Source organism: Aethalodelphis obliquidens, unplaced genomic scaffold (genome assembly GCF_003676395.1).
Source record: "Aethalodelphis obliquidens isolate GAN/ISIS:26980383/991018 unplaced genomic scaffold, ASM367639v1 scaffold30, whole genome shotgun sequence".
Taxonomy (NCBI): Eukaryota; Metazoa; Chordata; class Mammalia; order Artiodactyla; family Delphinidae; genus Aethalodelphis; species Aethalodelphis obliquidens.
Genome location: NW_020837974.1, coordinates 8784466 through 8806512, shown reverse-complemented (window position 1 = coordinate 8806512; position 22047 = coordinate 8784466). Strand labels below are relative to the sequence as shown.

Below are 22047 nucleotides of genomic sequence, written 5' to 3'. Positions count from 1 at the left end.
GAAGGTCTTGTGTATTGCTCTGCCTTTAAAGAAGGCCTTTAAACCCAAATAATTACCTGTCTCTTATCACAACTCACCACTTTATAGAAGGAAGTGGGGATGTCCTAGTGCGCAACTGGTTCTGTAGTATCTTAGGAACAAGTTCATCTGTATTCAGAGCTTCTATGCAACTGCCTGCCTTCTTTTCTTGGGATTTAGTCTACCCTCTCTGCTTCCTTCAGACACGCCCCCCTGCTCCAAAACCCTTCTAACCCTTGAACATGGAATTCCAACCTCCCTCCCATGAAACCCTCCTGCGTTAATGACAGTGATGCTGCTTCCCTTGTTCTGGTCTAAATAACCAGACTACTCCTTGTCAGTGGCCTGTTCCAGAGTACCCCTTGTCCTAGACTTCCGCAATAAAACCTGCTAACATCCATGTGAGTCTTGATTTTTCTCGGTTTTCCACCATCCATGCACTCTGAATGTGTATACCCTTCACGATGGCCACCTCACAGTGTGACCCAGGGACCACCCACATCAGATTCATCTGGGATATGGTTTAACAATGCAGACCCTGAGGAAGCAGCACCCACACACATCGTTTTAAATAAGAAGCACAACTAACAAACGTAAGGTAGATAGCTAGTGGGAAGCAGCCGCATGGCACAGGGATATCGGCTCGGTGCTTTGTGACCGCCTGGAGGGGTGGGATAGGGAGGGTGGGAGGGAGGGAGACGCAAGAGGGAAGGGATATGGGAACATACGTATATGTATAACTGATTCACTGTGTTATAAAGCAGAAACGAACACACCATTGTAAAGCAATTATACCCCAATAAAGATGTAAAAAAAATATATATATATATTCCTAAAAAAAAAAAAAAAAAAGAAGCACATAAACGGATAAGAACGTCCACAAGACCAGTAGTTTCCAAAATACATTCCGCGAAACCATCCCAAGGATCTGTGGCTAGGGGAGGTGTGGCCTTCCATTGATTTGAGCAGCCCTGTTTTATATTTTACATTTCTCCACAAAACCCATTTGTACAAAGAGACTGCGTTGATGAACTCTTTGGAAACGGCCGCCTTTGCTCCTGTGGGTCTAGGCCGGGTCTGTCCTCATCTGTGTGGTCTGCAGCGTACATGACACATATGATGTTGACGTGGTAGAGCTGGAGGTGGAGGGTGAGGGCCATCCTGAGTCACGGCTGTGGCAGGCCAGGTGCTTCCCTGAGCACAGCAAGGCTTGGCCCTGCTCTTCTATTCTCAAGACAGCCGGGAGCTCCAGGGCCTTCTGGGTCAGGAGCAGAAAGCCAAGGGCACTGGGGGGAGCTGCTTCCCTCCAGGGACAGCCTCAGGCTGTGAACCTCCTTCCGGCCAGAAGTTTCCAGAGATCAAGCCCCGTATACTCACAGGAGTGGAGTTTGAAGAGAAGTTTGACAGTGTAATCATAGAGGTGGCTGCAGTCCAAGATGACCTGGATCAGCGGGGCTAGGCGGCACTGCCCGGCTGTCGTCACTGACACGGAACGGGACATGTCCAGGGAGTTGAACACTAGGGGACAGAAAGGGGAGAGGCAGCAGAGCTAGGAAATTAGAGGCGACCTTCTCAGACGGGAGAAGGCAGGAGTCTAACACACGAGGACCTATTCTGTGCAATCATGATCTCACGTGATGCATCTAACCCTTTCAACACTCCTATGGGGTAGCTAAGAGTATCCCCATCATACAGGGGAGTAAGTAACTTGAAGGGGGCCACAAAGCCAAGAAGCGGTTTTGCTGAGAGATGGTGAGTTAAAAGCCAGGGCCCCTGTGGCCAGCGACGGCTAGACCAGGAGCCTGTGGCCCTGGCAGTCAAGATGCTCTGTGTGTCACAAACAGGTGAAATGAACTTGCTCTACTCTGTGCACAGCCCGGCGGGAGGGATTTACGGGCGGAGCATCCCAAATGCCTCCTTCCGGTCTGAGGAGCTTGCTTCATGCTTCCTCCCCCACCTCCCTCCCATATGGGCAGGAAGAACACATCCCCTTTTAAGGTTTCTGATTTAATGGGGAGGTGGGCTCTTGTTCAAGGGAAGCCCTCCGTTTTATGGGGAATCAGTATTTCAGGATCGAAAGGGGCTTTTGACAGCCAATTCAGCCCTCTGTCTCAGCCATGAACTTGGTCTCACGGTGATCTTGACCCTGAGAAGCACCCAATCTGGTTGTGCAACAGAAAACGTGGGGAAACTATCAAACATTGATCAGAACACGAAGAAATAATTCAGCCTTGGCTTCCTGCTGGCTTGTCACAGGGTTCTTGGAACACCACAAGGGGGGAAATGCAGGAACCCAGGTGGACAATTGGAGGAGAGGCTACAAGGACCCAGGGCAAGGAGCCAGGAAGAGGACGAACCATCAGGATCAAGGCTGACGGAGGTCCTTGGGGGAGCCGGTCAACGGAAGTACTGCCCTCCACTCTCCCGGGCTCCAGAGAGCAAGCTGCTCCCACAGACCCCTCCACGTTAACCCCCTGCCCCTTGCCCCTCGCTCCTAAACCAAGCACCCAGATGCCTGGCCGTGGACCCTGAGTGCACACCACTGGCCAGGGCTGATTTCCTCTCTGCAGAGGCTGCCCACCGCTTCCGGAGACTCTGCACGTGGCCGGCACCGAAAGACTTTCCCTGCAGTCCCTCAGTGAGTGGGACTGCCCCGGAGGAAAGCCCAGAGCCACTGTGTTCGGCCTTCCCTGGCTGTACTAGTCCCTGTTAACAGGCTTAGTCTGTCAAGTGAAAGAAAAAAAAAACAAACCCCAAACGGTTCTAATTAAAAGGCAGCTTTTCTTCTTGACACAAATTAAAAGCAGCTGTCACTGCGAGGCGGCCATCCCCAAATCTCCTGGCTTCCTTAGGCTCCACGCTGGCAAGGAACCCCAGGCCGCTCCATCTCACGGCCTGCCTGCCGCTTTCCAGGAATGCCCCTTGGCATCTAGTAACATCTAGAGCTGTGTGACCGTGGGCAACTTACTCAACCTCTCTGTGCCTCCAGATGCGTTTCTGTAAGATGCAGATGGTTCTAATAGCACATACCTCTTAAGGGTCTTGTAAGGAGGTCTCGTAAGGATTAAATGAGAATGTCCTATAAAGTTCATGGCAACAGTGCAGTGGTCCTTCCCATTTGCTTTGAGATTGATTAAAATCACCTGGGGAAATTTCAAAACTACTAATGTCTGCCTGCAACTCCTCCATGCCCCCTTCTTTTTTAATTGGTCTGGGGTAGGGTTGGGGCATTAGTGGGGTTTCAAAAGGCCCCCAGGTGATTCTAATATGCAGCCAGGGTTGAAAACTATTTTCTAACTCAGCGCTTCTCAAACTGTAGCATGCATCAGAATCCCCCCATAGGATCACTCCAGGAGAATTCTGTGATGATGGAAAGGCTCTGTACGTGTGTCCAATATGCTAGCCACGTGTGGCTGCCGAGTGCCTGCAATGTGGTGAGTGCAACGGAGGCCCTAACTTTTGAATGTTACTTAATCGTAATTAATTTAAATAGTCACACGTGGCCAGTGGCAACGCTGTTGGACAGTGCAGACTTGGGGAGTTTGTTAAAACAGATGGCTGGGCCCCACCCGCAGAGATTCTAATTCAGAAGGTCTGGGGTGGGACCCGGAAGTGTGCATTTCTAATACGTTCTCAGGTGATGCCGATGCTGCTGGTCCAGGGACCACACTCTGAGAATCACTGCAAGTGCACCAAATAAATGTTACTTGTAATTGGCCCACGTTTCCCGCAGTTGAAAATGCAGGGCCTCCTTCCGAACGTTCTGGTCCCAATCTTACAGGGTCACAGACTAGGACTCAGGAGCCGGACAGACTTCTTCTAATACCAGCTCTCTCGATTTCTGTGGCTCACAAGAGGTGACTGAGGATGGGGGGCAGGTGGAGAAACGTGTAGAGGATGCTCTTGATTCCGAATCACTGCTCTCTGGGGGATGAGAAAACCACCGCCATTTAACGATGGCAGAGTTTGTGCGAAGACTTGGGGGAGCTCTCTCTAGAAAACTCTAGCTAATTCTCCCCAGATAATTCCAGAGCATTCAGCTGGATGTCGACAGTATTTTTAAAAAATAGATTTATTTATTTATCTATTTATTTTTGGCTGAGTTGGGTCTTTGTTGCTGCGCGCGGGGGTTACTCTTCGTTGCGGTGCGCAGGCTTCTCATTGCAGTGGCTTCTCTTGTTGGAAGCACAGGCTCTAGAGCGCAGGCTCAGTAGTTGCGTCTCTCTGGCTCTAGAGCACAGGCTCAGTAGTTGTGGCGCATGGGCTTAGTTGCTCTGCGGCATGTGGGATCTTCCTGGACCAGGGCTCGAACCCGTGTCCCCTGCACTGGCAGGCAGATTCGTAACCACTGCACCACCAGGGAAGCCCGTTGACAACATTTTATGAACTCTGTCCACCTGTTGTTTCTTCACTGCTGTTCATGCAGAAAGCAAGCATTCTAAAATTGGTTGTTGAGCACTTGCTATATGCCAGGCATGGGGCTAGAACAGAGGTGAGCAGGCATGGTTCCTGATTTTTGAGGAGGAGCTCAGCATCTATTGCTAATAACCCAAGTGATCAATGCATATGGAAAGAGAGCCAGGTATCACGGGATGCTGGGGCAGAAAGGGTGACTGCACAGGCCACCTGGGCAGAAATACACCCTGAGGGCCAGCCCAGCTGAGCAGCACACAAGCCTGGGCCAAAGGACCAGCCAGTGCTGGGGCCACAGTCTAGGGTCTGTCAGAGGCCGGAACTGTCTTTGGACTCTTGGAGGCCTGGGCTTAGCGGGGAGGCCAGCAGGGTGCGGATCGCAGTCTTTCCACTCACGTGAAAATGCCCTTGGGCTTCAGCCCCTCCTTGCACCAGGGCCAAGAGAACAGACACAGTATGGGCAGCTCCATCTCCCTGGCCCTGAACTGCACAACTTGTATGGAGACGGGGGCTAGGCCAGCTGGTCCAAGCAGGGAACCAGGCTGGCGGTTAGGTGAATGCCCAGGAAAGCCTGGGCCAGACGGGAGGGAGAGACTCACCAGTTTGGAAGAGGTTAAGTTCACACTCCAGGTAGTCGAACATTTCCACTGTCAGCTGGAAACTGGACCCAAGAGGAAAGAGAGCTTATACTTCACGGCCTGAGGCCAGTGCTCCACCTGTCCCGGCCCCCAAGCCCTGTACTGCCGCCAATGTACACGTGCACACACAGACACACACACACACCAGCTTCAATTCTTAGCCCCGACCTAAGTGGGTATTAAGGCCATTGGAAGATCAAGCAGGGCGAATTCAACAGTGAAAGCAGCAAAGAAAAAGGGCAGAGGGGCACAGAGAAGGGAGGCCTGGAGTGGGAGGCGCCCTGGAAGGGTTCTTGAGGAGGCTCCAGGAGTAAGTGGCCCCAAGGTCAAGTCACTCAGGGGCTTTAGTCCCCACCCCAGCCACTGCCCTTGCCCTCAGGCCATCTGTGACCCTAACCGGAAGTGACAGCATCTACCCAAGCTTTCTCTCTCATCGAGTCCAGAATGTGAGGACAGCCACTTACAAGTTGTTAACATCACTCTCTCCGGCCTCGTCCAGCTGCCGGTCACTCATCTGAAGGTTGCCTGGGAACCTAGGATTCTGGAAGGGAGGCAGAGGAAGTCAGAACAGGGCACCTCAAGAGCTCTCTATACAGACCAACTAAGCTGACATCAAGCAAGCCAGCCCCGGTGAGCGCGGGCTGCAGCAGGTGGATTCTGCTTGGTACAGGTGCCTGCATGCTCCCTGGGGAGGTGTGGCAGCGCTCACAGCCTGTGGTTGGTTCACGGCAAAGAACACCCACCGCCCATCATCATAGGGGAAGGCTTCATCCCAACCCTGGGACCCGGGGGAGGGCCCCTCGCTCACAGCCTGTGCCATGGACATCTCCTCTGTGGTACAATGACACCGAGCGTGTGAGAGCGGTCGGTCTTCAACTTGACACCCACACCATGCAGGCAGTGCAGCCTTTGCTTATTTCCAATCTGTTCTGAATACTCTCCAGGCTTCCCACTGCCCTCTGGCCATCTCCTGAAGCGGCTATTGTGAGCTCAGGGCAGGCAAACCCATTCTCACGTTAACTTTAGCAAAACATAATCAGTAGAATAAACTTGAAGGCTGGAGAATATTACATCAAGCACCCGCACAGTCAGGGGAAGTTATGTAGGCTCATCAGCCGTCGAGTATCTGGATCCTGCTCTCTTCCTCGGTGTGGTCTGTCTGGAGCGGGTGGAGCACAGGGCAGCGGGGCAGGTGGAGGGGAGCACAGAGAGACGGGTGGCCAGTCCACCAAGGGGGCTCTAAATGCCAGTGTGAGTTCTTCAGGCTCTGAAGAAAGAAATCCTCCACGCCGGCACCTCCCTCTCTGGCTGTAACACCCGGCGCTCTGCCTTGCAGCCCCTTCCTGCCCTCAGGCCCACCAACCCTGCTCATCTGCCTCAGAGACTCAGGCCGGTGCCTTTATCCTTCTGGTCGCATTTACTTCCTCACTCAGTCTGGACATTATGATGACCTGGTCCCCTTCTCCATTTCCACCGCCAGCTCCCTAATTCTGGCCATTTTACCTCCCACCTGGCATGCCATTCTTCCTTACCTCCTATGTGCCTCATACCCACCCTTCAAGGACCACCTCAAGACCCACTTCCTTCATTCTGCCCTTTAGGATGCCATATCCCTCCATCATTTCAAAACATCCCTGGCACTCTTCTGCAGGCACACATACCTGCCCGGCACTATTACACAGCTACTGCAAGTGTATAAGCTTCTCTCTCCGACAGATCTGTAAACGCCTAAAGAGTAGACCCTTTTTTCTTAATCTTATATGCCACTTGGCACACAGTTTTACATGCATTAAGTGTGTAAGAAATACCAGCTAGGGCTTCCCTGGTGGCGCAGGGGTCACGGGTTCAAGCCCTGGTCCGGGAAGATCCCATGTGCCGCAGAGAAATTAAGCCCGCGTGCCATAACTACTGAGCCTGCGCTCTAAAGCCCACGAGCCACAACTACTGAAGCCCGCGCTCCTAGAGCCCGTGCTCCGCAACAGAAGAAGCCACCGCAATGAGAAGCCTGCGTGCTGCAACGAAGAGTAGGCCCTGCTCGCCACAATTAGAGAAAGCCTGCGTGCAGCAAAGAAGACCCAACGCGGCCAAAAATAAATACTAATAAATAAATTAAATATAAAAAAATCTTATATAAAGAAAAGAAATATCAGCTAAAGTCATATCTTGATTAGAAGGTCCTGTGTGGAAACTTAACATATAAATGGAAGGCGTTGTTTCCATTAACAGTCAAGTCAGTGCTTCTGAAGTATTTTTATAAGGCCACCTGGTGGATCGGGTTCCTCTTTCTATTTGCAAAATGGGGAACAAAAGGTGCAGAAGACCTGGGCCAAAATCCCAGGCCCCTTGTCACATCCCAGGGGCCTGACTGCAGTTACTCTATAAAATGTTTCCTCTTACATAGCTGGGATATGGTGTGAACACTCCCTAAGAAGCCAGGCTGTCTCATTACCTGGAAAACCTGACAATTAAGCCCAGCCAGGTGTGCGGGGACAGGGCGGGGAGGTGGGGGAAGCAGGGGCGGGGGGGAGTGCATGGCTGGCAGTGGCAGCAGGATTGTCACAAAGACTCACTTTGGTGTGGTACTCCATCTTCGTTCTCAGCAGTTTGAGGTAGATGCTGCAAAGCTGCCCATACCCCTCACTCAGGTGGCCCTTTCAGGATGAGGAAAGAAAGCGGGGTGTCAACACGAAGAACATTGGTTTGAAGGATCTACAGCCAGGATTTCTTTTTGAAAGAATATATCTTTTTTGTGAGTATGAAAATAACATACATCCACTGTTGAAAATTTGGAAAACGTAAAAAAGTACATATGCAAACAAATCAGCCTTAACCTAACCACCAGATAGAGTCATATATACACTATTGATACTATGTATAAAACAGATAACTAATGAGAACCTACTATATAGCACAGGGAACTCCACTCAGTGCTCTGTGGTGACCTAAGTGGGAAAGAAATCCAAAAAAGAGGGGATGCATGTATACATATTGCTGATTCACTTTACTGTACAGTAGAAACTAACACAATACTGTAAAGCAACTATACTCCAACAAAAATTTAAAAAAAGAACTACAATGAGATACCACCTCACATCTATTAGGAAAGCTAATATCAAAAAAAAAAAAGTGCTGGGGAGGATGTGGAGAAATTGGTACCCTTGGACACTGTTAGTGGGGATGTAAAATGGTACAGCAACTGTGGAAAACAGTATGGCAGCTCCTCAAAAAACTACAAATAGAATTACCATGTGATCCTGAAATTCCATCTCTCAGTATATACTCAAATGAATTGAAAGAAGGATCTTGAAAATATTTGCACATCCATGTGCATAGAAGCATTATGTACAAGAGCTAAAACATGGAGGCAACCAATGTGTCCATCGACAGATGAATGAATAAACAGAATGTGATATACTCATACAACGGAATATTATTCAGTCTTGAAAAGGAAATTCTGACACGTACTACAACATGAATGAATCTTGAGTACATTATGTTAAGTGAAATAATCCAGTCACAAAAGGACAAATCGTGTATGATTCCATTTATATGAGGTACTTAGATTAGTAAAAAATCTTGAGACAGAAAGTAAAACGGTGGTTTCTAGGGGCTGGAGGTGGGGAGGGGAATGGGGAGTTATTGTTTAATGGCTATAGATTTCCAGTTTTACAAGATGAAAAATTTCAGAGATGATGGTGCGATGATTATACAACAATATGAACGTACTTAATACCACTCAACTGTACACTTAAGAAATGGTTAAGGTAGTAAATTTCATGTTATGTGTATTTTACCACAATAAAAATTTGGAAAAATTTTAATAAAATGTTGATATACATTGAAAAACGAAATTAGAAAGAACATTTGGAAAACGTAAAAAAGTACATATGCAAACAAATCACCCTTAACCTAACCACCAGATACAATCATGGCTAACATTTTGGGGTTCACAATGTTATTTTTTCAATTTAAACAGAGTTAATTTTTTAGGGGAGTTTTAGGGTCACAGTGAAATGGAACAGAAAGTACAGATTCCCCATGTCCCCCCTGTCCCCACACATACACAGCCTCTTCCACTGTGAACATCCCTCACCAGAGTCGGACATTTGTTATAATTGGTGAACCTGACGCATTGTTATCATCCAAAGTAAAGTTTACATTAGGGTTCACTCTTGGTGCTGTACATCCTATGGGTTTTGACAAATGTATAATGACATGGATTCACCATTATCATATCATACAGAGTAGTTTCACTGCCCTAGAAATCCTCTGTGCTCCACCTTTATTTTAAAAGATAAAATGGGATCAATATGGTTTTTTTCACTTAATATACTGCAATTTTTTCCATCTTATTAAATTTTCTTCTGTATCGTTATTTTTCGTGACTACCCAGTACATTATAAGTCTGTACTGTAATTTACCAGACCAGCTCCCTACTGTTGTGTGTTTTAATTGTAGACAAGTTTTTCTATGTAAACTATGTTTCGATGAACATTCTTACAGTATCATCTTGTGTACAAACATCCTTTGGGTAAATTCTGGACGATGTTTCTCATTTAAGAACCTTAAGTCTCCCATCCTTAGTAATCACAGTCTGACTATGGGCTATCTCCTTCCTTTTGTCTCTCTATCTAAACACAGGAGAACAAACACCTCCTCCAGATGGATTTCAACAGACTAAGAGCATCTATGGTATTATACCTGGGATGGGGGTTTGAAATGGGACTAAACCCAGCTGGTAAAGAAGAAGCCTTCCCATGGAGTCTGCCCACGCAGTCATGTCCTAGGTGCCTGGGCAGAAGCTAGGCTTAGCAGAGTGATGCTGGCAACTCCCCATTACATAAAAAAGAAAAGGGAAATGGGGCACAAAGAACCTTAAACTGAATAACTGTGGCTCCCACGTGAGTCTTGACTTCTACATTTTCTTCTAAGTGTATCTACTTCCTCTAGCGTAGAGGAATCCTTTGAAAGGTGCCTCAAGGGGCACCAAAGAGAGTTGAGTAATCAAAGGAGTTTAAAAACATCAATGCCATAGATGACAGTATTTCATAATGTATTAATTTTCTATGAAAATTCATATTTTATGATATACTTGTTCATTATAGAAAAATCAGAAAGTAGTGAGAAGTAGAAAAAGCAAAAATATGCTCATCATCAAAGACAACTATACTTCATGTGAAAATGTATGAGGATCAAGAAGGTGGGGACCTCCCTGGTGGTGCAGTGGTTAAGAATTCGCCTCCTAATGCAGGGTACGTGGGTTAGATCCCTGCTCAGGGAACTAGATCCCACATGCATGCTGCAACTAGGAGTTCCCATGGCACAACTAAGGAGCCCGCTGGCTGCAACTAAGGAGCCCACCAGCCACAGCTAAGACCCGGCACAACCAAAAATAAATAAATAAAATGAATAAAAAATTTTAAAATGGATTATATTAAAAAAAAAGTAAAAGGTGAATGGATCAAAGACTTAAATGTAAAATGCAAAACTATAAAACTCCTAGAAGATCACAAAGGAGAAAACCTGGATGACCTTGAATATGGTGATAACTCTAGATACAACACCAAAGGCACAATCCATGAAAGAAATAATTGATAAGCTGGGCTTCATTAAAATTAAAAACTTCTACTCTGGGACTTCCCTGGTGGTGCAGTGGTTAAGAATCCGCCTGCCAGTGCAGGGGACATGGGTTCGAGCCCTGGTCCAGGAAGATCCCACATGTTGCAGAGCAACTAAGCCCATGAGCCACAACTACTGAGCCCACACACTGCAACTACTGAAGGCTGCGTGCTCTAGCGCCCGTGCTCCGCAACAAGAGAAGCCACAGCAGTGAGTAGCCCACGCAACACAGAGTAGCCCCCACTCGCGGCAACTGGAGAAAGCCCGTGTGCAGCAACTAAGACCCAACATAGCAAAAACAAACAAACAAACAAAAACTTCTACTCTGCAAAAGACATGGTCAAGAGAATGAGAAAATAAGTCACAGACTGGGAGAAAATATTTGCAAAAGACATATCTGATAAAGGACAGTTATCTAAAACATATAAATATACTCCTAAAACTCAACAATAAGAAAACAAACAATCCAGCTAAAAAATGGGCCTAAGACCTTAACAGAAACCTTATGAAAGAAGATCTTTAGATGGTCAATAAGCATATGAAAAGATGCTCCACATCCTATGTCAACAGGGAAATGCAAATTAAAACAATGAAATACCACTACATACCTATTAGAATGGCCGAAATCCAGAACACTGACAACACCAAATACTGATGAGGATGCAGAGCAACAGGAACTCTCATTCACTGCTGGTGGGAATGCAAAGTGATACGGCCACTTTGGAAAATAGTTTGGTAGTTTCTTACAAAACTAAACATACTATTACCATATGATTCAACTATGGAGCTCCTTGGTTTTCACCCCAAGGAGTTGAAAACTTAAGTCCACACAAAAACCTGCACATGGATGTTTGTAGCAGCTTTACTCATAATTACCAAAATTTGGAAGCAACCAGGATGACCTCCAGTAGGTGAATGGATACATAAACTGTGATGCATCCAAACAGTGGAATATTACTGAGCAGTAAAAAGAAATGAGCTATCAAGCCATGAAAAGACATGGAGGAAACTTAATTGAATATTACTACGTTGAAAGAAGCCAGTCTGAAAAGACTACATACTATATGATTCCAACTATATGACATCTGGAAAAGGTAAAACTATGGAGACTATAAAAAGATCAGTGGTTGCCAAGAGTTGGGGGTGGGGTGGGGGTGGGGGTGGGGAGTGAGTAGGGGTGGGGTGGGATGAACAGGTAGAGCAAAGAGGATTTTTAAGTCGGTGAAAATATTCTGCATGATGGATACATTTGTCCAAACCCACAGAATGTACACCACCACAAGTGAACTGTAATATAAACTATGGACTTTGGTGATTGTGATGGATGTGTCAGTAGGTTCATCCATTAGGCAAGGCTATGCGTGTTTGGGGGCAGGGCAGGTATGTGGAAACTCTGTACTTTCCACTCAATTGTTCAGTGAACCTAAAACTGCTCTTAAAAAAAATAAGATCTTAATTTAAAAAAAAAAAGTAAAAGAAGTTTCTAACTTCAGAAACTCTTAGTCAAATGGAAGAGACAGACTACATAGGAAAAAAGACCTAAAAGAATTCTATTTTGGATAACAAGGCAGGCAGGCTAGGTAACTGGGTTGACTTTCCCACTGAAAACTACTAACAATATTGAGTGGAATATTAAAAATGCTTTGAAGGCATTAATGAACTTGCAAGAGAGTAAGAAATCCTCAGGCCAGGAACTGAGTAATTCAGATATTCAGAGAGCAAATGACTTGATGGGTTCAGGGAATGGTGGGGAGGGGGCACTTTGCCACACCAAGTGAACCTGAGTTTTGGTTTTCTGGGCCTTAAGGCCCAGGTGGTGAACAGGAGGCAGGGCTCTCACCTGCCCAACTTGAGGAGTCTAGTGGAAGAGCCAAAAGACTTCCTCCTCCATGCAGGGGAATTAAGGGTAAATTGGAAATAACACACATGTACTCCTGCACTGAAGGAGTCCCCCCTGAGGACTGCAAAGAAAATCTACTGCCTTAAACCACTGTTGTGATCAGAGGGCGGAAAAAACTACTGCTGAGAATTGGACCCGTGAGCCAGTCCTCAAGGGGATCTGCTCAGAATTCACATAACTTTTAAGCTGAGAATATAATTTAGAGTGATCTTAATGGATGCAAGTGCCAATTCCCTCTGGAGGAAGCGGCCTTTGTTAGAATTCAAAGAATTCCCACCAAAAAAATCTCCAGGAAAATGAGCAGCTCACAGTAGAAAAGTAACTAAATACAAAAAGAAACTACATAGCAGGAGCAAAATTCATCAAAACAACAGATGGCAGAAACAGACCTCGAAGGGCTTTAGATACTAGAATTATAAAAAGTGATATATAAAACCACTATATTTAACAAGCCTAAAAAAAATTAGAGACTGTTTTAAAATATATGCAGGGCACAATAAATTATAAAGAATGCCAAGCAGATTAGAAAAAACCAAACCAAACCAAACCTAAAATTCCAAGAAATGAGAATGATACTAAAATTGAAAACCTTATGGAGAGGTTTAGCAACAGATTAGACCCAGCTGAAGAGGGAATAAGTGAACTGAAAGCTAGATTTACTGAAATTATCCAGAATGCAGTATAGAGACAAACAAACAGGTAGAAAAAAATCAAATAGTGGTTTAAAGACATGGGGAATAGAGTGAGAAAGTCTAAAATACTGCTAACCAAAGTCTCAGAGGAAAACAAAGAATGAAGCAAATCAATATTTAGAGACAATGAGAATTTTTTTGTAACTGATAAAATATAATAATCTACAGATTTAAAAAGTCCAAAGAATCTAGAATAAATTCACACCTAGATAAATACTAAGAACTTGAAAACAGAGAAACAAACACAGATTAGCTTCAAAGAAGCAATGGTAAGTCTGACAGCAGACTTCATAAAAATGATGGAAGCCAGAAGTCGGTGGAAGGACATCTTGACTAATATCTTCCATGTGCTGAAAGAAAAGAACTATTATCCCAGAATTCTAAAGTCAGAGAAAATATCTTCCATGAATGAGGGTGAAATAAAGACATTCTCCATCAGGTAAAAGTGGTTGTTTGCCACCAGCAGACTCTCACTAAACGAAGTTCTAAAGGAAATAACTCAGGCAGAAAGAAAGAGATCCCAAATGGATGGCCTGAGATGTAAGAGGAAATGAAGAGTGCAGAATAAGACAATTAAAATAAAATATCTTCTAGGGTCTAAAAGCAACAAAAATTAAAATGCATGACAACAACATACAAGGGAGTGAATGGGGTTAAAATATTCTAAGGTCTTTGTGCTATACTGGAAACAGATATGATATCTAGACATTGATATGAATTTTAGACGCTGATAACGTAAGCATGCACTTTGTAATTATTAGATAACATTATCAAAAAATTAAAAAAAAACAAAACCTCTGCTTTTATTTTTTATCTTCCCACTAGTGATGAGGGGGAAACTGAATGAGAAAGAAAATACCCAATCAATCCAAAAGAAGGCAAAAATGAGAGAAATAGAAACAGAACAGATGGGACAAATAGCATAAAATAAGATGGGAGCTATAAATCTAAACATGTTATGAATTATAATAAATGTAAACAGAGTAAGTGTCCAGTTGACAAAGACTGCCATCTTGAATTTTTTAAAAAATCCAACTAAATGCTATGGACAAGTATATTTCTAAGACAAAAGAATATAGAAAAGTCAATCAGTCAATCACTGTGCTGTACATCTGAAACTAATATAGTATTATAAATCAACTATGCTTCAAGTTTAAACAAAAACTGACCATGAGCTAGCTCACACAGCAAGTCTCAAAAATACTTCGAAAATCAGCATCATATGGATTCTCTGGCCACAGTGCCATAAATATATATGTAAAAAATATTAAAAAGAATATAGAAAAGTCAAAAGTAAAAGGATGAAAAAAGATACACCAGATAAATTCTAGCAAACAAAGGAAAAAGATCTAAGCTTTCCATGTTACAGAAATGTAATAGAAAGCTCTCTAGCATACAGGTGGAAGTTTTGGGGGACAAATCTCTGCTTTGTTTAGGTTAACTAGTCTTGTGCCATAGGAAAAGCTGCTTCCCTCTCTGGGCCTGTATTTCTCATCTATAATGGGTAGATTGGACAACATAATTGCTAACATTTTGTGAGCGCAGACAGACACGGGTAAGAATTTGAAGGAAAGGGCTAACATAGTAGTTCTTAACCAGTGGGGCAAAATGACACATCAGAATCACCTGGGGAGATTCTTCAAAAGGCAAATTACCTCCTGTCCATACACATACTCCTTGAATCTAGAGGGATTCCGGTATGTGTACAAAACCACTCTTTTCAATGTATTCTGATATTGCCACCTACCTCCTCCCTCTTCCTAAGGCACTGAGAATCCCTAGATAGGAGAGAAAAACCACTGGCATTAAGGACTGGGAATGCCAGTTCTCAATGTACTGTGACCCCAATGGGACCACTAGAAGGAAAGAAGTAGGACCTGTGACAGTGTCACTGCCGAAGGATCCCAATGCCCAGAGAGCATTATGACATGAACTTCCGTCGGCAGGAGAAGCTCCCAAGCCCTAGAACTTCCCTACAGCTTCCAGGGACCCCAGGTAAGACTCTGGATATCATGGTTCCATTTGGGGGCATCTTTGACTCCCTCCCTGATGTTCATGAGAGAAATGCTAAACAAGCTGAAAGAGATGAATTTGCTCCATTCCACAGTCCTTGTTCTGTGGCCTCTGGGAAAGGATAAGGTGGCACAGGTGGCCCCTGGGTGCGTGTCCAAACTCACCCACATCCTGCTCATGTCACTCAATTCGTTTTTGTATCTCAGAGAGTCCTTCAGGACCTGGAGAGAGAAGGAGAGGAGACAGAGGATGGTGAAACATGGGTCTGGGGTGGAGGAGAGAGGGTGATGGGAGAGAGACGAAGCCGTCTATGAAATTGGTACCCAAGAGGCCAGGAGATGGGGGCAGCTGCCATCCCCTGTGCGAAAGTGGACAGTGGCTCTTGTGACTCAGGCAACTGCACTTTCCCCACATGGGTCCCTGGATCCCTGCCCATCCGCTGCAGCCCCAGGAACTCACATTTGGGTGTCCATCCCGGAGGAGTTTGTGGAACACGTGGCAGAACTTCCAGCAGAGCACAGCGTTGCTGGAGAGGGGCAGCCGGTTGACAACAGACCAAAAGGTCTGCGCCCCCTTTTCATGGTGGGTGCCCAGTATGCACGGTGAGGGAAGGTCATGGAAAACAAAGGCAACCAACCCTGGGATGAAGCCTCTAAAGGCCACCGTGGGGGCTGTGTGTTGTTCATGGCGCCTGGCACTACCCATCAGAGGACACCGCTTATAATGAAGGCATCACAGATCTGTACAAGTATCCTGGCAGTTTTTTGGCAGATGGCAAAAAAGTGCTTCCTTCTAATAAAATCCATTTTATTAGATGATTTCCAAAGAGACAGCCATGTCTTTTGGGAGGGGTGTCTTTTCCTAACTTGCACAAGTGCATTCTGGGCCAGCAGTGGCTCTGGTTGGCCTTTAGTGGGAAGATGCTTCGGTTGGAATTAGGGCTTTGCTGTGGGAAGACAGACTCTGCCCTTCCTCTAGGTTTGCCGAGTTTGTGGTAGGGCCTTTGTGGGGAGGTGGGTGGAGGGTGTGGTGTGTGTGTATAATTACACTAACATTTTAACAACACAATACAGCCTCTCAAAATTCTTTCTTATGCACTATTCCAAAGCAAGGGTGTGCTTCAGCTCTTCAAGTGCCCTGGCCCCTACTGGGGACCCTACCCCCTGGCTACTGACACCCTTGGCTTCTCTTCCAGGTAGCGTCTATCTCCTCTCCCATTAGGCATTGTGCTCTTACCCTGAAAGAGGCAGTCTTTGTTTAAAATGTATTTTCCCTAAATTTAAAAATGACGCTTTCGGGACTTCCCTGGTGGCGCAGTAGTTAAGAATCCACCTGCCAATGCAGGGGACACGGGTTCGAGCCCTAGGCCGGGAAGATCCCACGTGCCGTGGAGCAACTAAGCCCGTGTGCCACAACTACTGAGCCTGCGCTCTAGAGCCCGTGAGCCACAACTACTGAACCCGTGTGCCACAACCACTGAAGCCTGCACTCCTAGAGCCCGTGCTCAGCAACAAGAGAAGCCACCACAGTGTGAAGCCTGTGCACCGCAACGAAGAGTAGCCCCTGCTCACCACAACTAGAGAAAGCCCACACGCAGCAACGAAGATCCAACACAGCCATAAATAAGTAAATAAATAAATAAGTAAATAAAATGCCGCTTTCACTCCACCTCTTCTAAAAACCTTCCTGGCCTCGTTCAGGGGTGCCTTCATTTCCCAACACCTTGAATTCCCTGTATGCGGACTCCGGGGGCCACTTCCTTCTGAGATCCAATTCCAAACACACCCGCCAGCCACGTGGAGTGCCTGCCATGCTTTGCGTGTAATAAATGTCCTTCTGGCCTCGAGTGACTTTAACAGAGCTCCAGGCCTCCGTAATTAGGGAGCCTCCCCCACACTGTTTTTTTAACTTGGAAGACATTTACATTTATTTTTACTTTCCCACATCACCAATCATGGAAGAGTGGCTTGTATCTCCATCAGGAAAACACAGCACTATCGAGTTACTATTAATATTATATCCAATAGAGAACTCAATCTTTGGTCACAGCGTTAAGAGCTCCTGGATTTAGTCCCATCAGCCCTCTCTGAAATGACCTAAGGGAGCCCTTTCTGAGGCTAGTAGAGGATTTCCACATTTCTTTTGTAATGGATGCTTACACAGGCCTCACACACCCAGTAACTGAGCACCATTAACCCCAAGTATGGCAATGTCCTCAGAACTTTCGGCTTTTTAATCCAGGCTCAGGTAAGAAGCACTGCACCATTTAGGAAAGACTTGCCTCAGGTTAGAAACTATGAGACTCACCCGAAAGACATGTTGTTTTGCTTCTGAGCTGTAAAGTGTGGTAAAGTTCCCTCCCTGGACTGAAATTTGCATTTTGAGAGGGGCTGCCTTGAAAACGGACTTTTGGGTCTAGAAGCTGAAATCAGCTTTTGGTCTTAAGAGTGATTCTGAAATAACTTATGGTTTCACCTCAAGCACAGCCCCCTGGGACTAGAAGGAAGCCAAGAGGAGAGATGGACAGGCCCCAACCCTCAACTGAGATGATTTCTCACAGTAGGTTGCGGCTCCTTTACCGGAGAGCAATCTCCCGAAACAGAAGCCAGGGGCGTGTGGAGCTGGCCGGGCACCCCGAGCTTGGAAAGAGGCAAGCGGACCTTTCTGTCTTTCTTTAATTTTCTAAGCATTTTAATGCACCCAATTCGTGTCAGGCACTTGGGGATATAAAGAAAGTAAGACTTCAGTCCTCAGCCCTCCAGGAGTGGATACCACAGTCGGGGGTGTCAACCTGTTCACCAGTCAGGCACTAGGGAGAGATGGTTGTCTGAACAGCATTTCTCAATGAAGCCAGGTTTCCAAATGCTCATTCAGTGGGTAATGAGGGTAGCTGATGTTCTTTAGAAGTACTGATAAAGAATAAATGTTTTGTGAGATCTTTAGGCTTTAAAACCCTACTGTATGGAGAGGATCTTTTCAACATTTATCCACCCCTTAGAAATTGTGAGGCAGAGAGACTCCCAGAATGTCAGAGCTGGAATGTTAGGCCTCTGAAAGCTTCTTCAGCCAACACTTTCATTTGACAGACAAGGAAATTAAGGCTCACAGAGGTCCCACGGGGCCCACTCGAGGTCCCAGAGAAAGTCAGAGAGCCCCAGAGATGAGATTTCAGAATCTCCCTCTAGGTCTGTTCCATCGCCCCAGGGGGCCTCCCTGGCAAGGTGTGACCTGGCCAGGCCACTACAGGCCTGGCCCTCTCTGTGCTCACACCCATCCAGAGGAGCACACTGTCCTGTGACAACTGCTCTCTCTCTTACCTCGTATCTTGCACCAGACTGACTGATCAGTATTCTTAGCAGGGAAGGGTCAAGACTGAGTAACTCCCTGTGAAAATCAATTGGGCCACCAATAATGAGGGCTTTTCTTGGTTTGGTTTACTTGACTCAGTAAAGCATCAAGGGCATAAAAAGGCAAGGTCTGGCTAGGCTCACGGTTGGGCCAGGCTTCTGGGGTACCCAGTAGAGGTTCTATAGCCCCATCTTGCAGCAAAGCCCTAATTCCAACCAAAGCATATTCTGCTAAAGACAAGCTGCTTTCCTTCCAGTGAAGAGCAGTACATGCTCTTAGCAACATTTCCTGAGGGCCTGACCTGTTCTGGGCATCGCACTGGCAGTGCCGGGCTTCCATGGCCTTCTAACCTGGAGAGTCTCCTCCACGGAGGGGCGGGGGTGGGATGACTTCAAGATAGGTTGTTCCAACCCAACTGGCTGTGGTGCAGCCACCATGCTGAGTCCCGGCAAGAAGGAACTTCCCAGTGCAGACAGAAGCCCAGCCTCCCCTTGCCCTGTGCTTGGCCCCAGCACACACAGAGACCAAGCCTTGGCCCACTGGCAGCCTCTCCTCCAGGATTCGGGGATTAGCCCTCGAGCACCTGGACTTGACCTCAAGGGCAGGTCCCGAGGAATCCATCGGCCAGGTGGCCTGCACTTCCCTCCAAAGCCACAGACCCATGACGGTGGTTGCCCAGGACCTCCACCAACTTGGCGTGGGGGACTTGGCGAAAATCTTCAAATCACCAGTTCCCTAGTCCACCCTGACCTTCTCATCTTCTTCCCTCTGGTTTGGGGTGAACCCGTTCACACAAGTGGCTCTGATTTCCATGGTAGAGCCCTTGTGTCGGCTTAAGGCCAACCGCTGCCGCCAAGGCCTCTGTTTTGCTTTCATGTTCAGAGAAGGGCATTTGAGCATGTCTCCAAGGGGGTGGTCAGTGTGGCAAGGTGCAGGGCCAGAGCACTTTGATGGTACAGGTGAAAACCCCTCTGGTGCCCCGAGGAAATCTCTCAAAGGAGAGTAAATTCAAAGGACTCGGTAGTTCTGAAAAGCTAAGTCCCAGGAGAGAGGCGAGACTGGGCCAGATGGCCGCTTTGGTCCCTTCCACCTCTACAGGCTGTGGGCTCTGAGGCCAGCTGTTGCCAACCCACACTGTTCAGACCCTGCTGGGGCCTGGCCGGTGGGGGGCAGTTCTCCTTCCTGAAGCTGAGCAAGGATGCCTCACCCCGACCTCATTCGCCCCCCCCATCTGACCCCCCTTGGGGTCAGTCCTCCAAGCAACATCTAAAAGGATATTTCTGGCGTGTTTTTCCTTTACAGCCACTTCCTGCGTATTAATGGCCTTATTGATGCTGACAGTCTGAAAAACAAGAGGGAGGGGGGAGGGGAAGGAGGATGAGATGAATAAGCTTCTGACAGTGGCTGGGACCCTCCCAGACGCCCCGCCCCTTCTCCTCCCTCCGCAGACCCCTCTGCTCCACTGTTCCCTTGCAGGGCCCTCCTGCGGGGGGCAGAGGTGGGCAGCACTCCCAGGCCAGCTGGCCCGGGCTGTCCTAAGGCAGCGGGCTTTGCTGCCTGGCATTGGCTGTGCCCAGCTGCTGCGCCCGCATGCCACTCATTCACTTGGCCCAACATGGCAATTAAAGCCTGCACAAAGGGATGCCTTTCATCCTCCAGGGAAACATTATTTCTCCGGGAGCAGGAGGAAGAGGCGCTGAGATCAGGGAGGGGCTGTGGCTCAAAGACCGTCCAGCTACCCCCTCTCTCACAGCTAGAACCTTCCATGGAGCCTACCCTAGCTGGGCCGGGTTGACAGTGGTCACTCTCCTCTCTTGTTTCCCTGCTCTTGGGCACTTTCCAGCTCCTAACCAAATTCCCTTTTATTTTCTTACTTCTATCATAGGGCAGGCCGAATATTCACTCCTTTCTGGTCGTTTTAAAAATTGTAACTCTCTTCTGAAGTAAGCAAAGCACGTTATACCTGTAAATATAATTTACACACACACATACATGGGATCGTATCGTGTAGGCTGTTTTTTGAAATACAGCCTTTTTCTGTTTTGCTTTGCTTCCTTCCACAGACATCACTCTACCCCCAACCCATGTTAGCAACCCGTTATGCATCCTGCACGCGTGCACGCACGCACGCACACACACACACCCCTACATTCCGAAGGGCTTATTTTTGTCACTGTTCTATAAAACTGGGACTGTCATGCACAGACTTTTTCACATCTTGCTCTTCTCCCTTGAAAATATCCCATGAAACATTCTCCAAGTGAACTGGTAAAACGCTAGCTCATTCTTTAAAAAGATAACATAATATTCCATGGCGGGGGTGGATGTCATTTATAGCATCCCGTATTGGGAGGCAATTTATTTCCAGTAAACTATTTTAGTAAACATTCTTATACATATATCCTTATTAATTGAGGCTTTCGTTTCCAAGGGATAGAGTACTAGGAGTGAGATTACTGGGTCCACTTTTTTTTTTTTAACTTTTCATTATGGAAAAGTCCAAGCACACACAAATATGATGATTAGTCTAATAAGCCCTCATATAGTCAGTCCCCAGCACCAATTATTATGAACTCGCATCCAAACATGCACCCTTATGGGTGAGGGGTCACAAACATTTTCTGTAGAGCCAGTTAGTAAATATTTTAGGCTTTGCAAGTCACATGCTCTCCATCACAACTATTCAGCTCTGCTGCTGGAGGGAAAAAGCCACCTCAGCGATACTAAATGAATACGGAACTGAATGACTGTGGCTGAATTCCAATAAAACTTTATTTACAAAACCAGGAGGTGGTCTGGATTTGGCCTGCACCTCTAGTGCGTGGACCCTTGCTTTATACCATTGGTCACTGATTCCCTTGCTCCCTGGATTATCTGAAGCAAATTCTAGGCGTTATACCATTTTACCAGTAAATATTTCAGTAAGAACTTCTAAGAAAAAATAAAAAAGACTCTTTAAAATTTAACCATAATACTGTGATCACACCTAAAATTTTAAGGATAATTTCTTAATGTCATCAAATGGTTAGTGTTCACATTTCTCTCTTGTGTTAAAAAAACAAACAAACAACTTTCTTGCAACTGTTCTAATCAGAATCTAAACAAGGCTGCCGTCACGCTTTGTAAACAGGCTCTAACAATCACATTTCCACTGGCGATGTTCAAAAGTATCCCCTCCAACGGGGGTTATCACTTCTTTTCATTTTTGCCGGTCTTACAGGTGTAGCGACATTGTACCATGAACTTGTAATTTCCTGACTGCTAGTAAGTTTTGAGTATTTTCTTGTATGTTCCCATGGTTGTTGATTGCCTTACCTAGTGAAGTATGTTCATCTTATCTTTTATAGCTTCTATGTTTACTTACAGTTTCTCCTGCCCCATGTTTATACTGGTAGACGCTTACATT

At 46.3% G+C, this 22047-nt stretch overlaps 1 protein-coding gene and 1 non-coding gene across 2 annotated transcripts in view; both read right to left on the bottom strand.

Annotated features, from left to right (window-relative positions):
• HIP1 (huntingtin interacting protein 1) overlaps positions 1-22047 on the bottom strand; it is a 153175-nt gene that overhangs the window by 31609 nt on the left and 99519 nt on the right. The window contains exons 2-8 of the mRNA XM_027126129.1: positions 19920-19983; positions 15753-15895; positions 15458-15514; positions 7640-7720; positions 5534-5610; positions 5031-5092; positions 1396-1536 (exon numbers count right to left, since the gene is read on the bottom strand). Coding sequence (XP_026981930.1) covers positions 1396-1536; positions 5031-5092; positions 5534-5610; positions 7640-7720; positions 15458-15514; positions 15753-15895; positions 19920-19983 — 625 coding nt within the window. The remainder of the gene's footprint in view (positions 1-1395; positions 1537-5030; positions 5093-5533; positions 5611-7639; positions 7721-15457; positions 15515-15752; positions 15896-19919; positions 19984-22047) is intronic.
• Positions 17259-17391, bottom strand: LOC113630824 (small nucleolar RNA SNORA25). Its single transcript, XR_003437105.1, has one exon. It is a non-coding gene; the product is annotated as a small nucleolar RNA SNORA25 (small nucleolar RNA).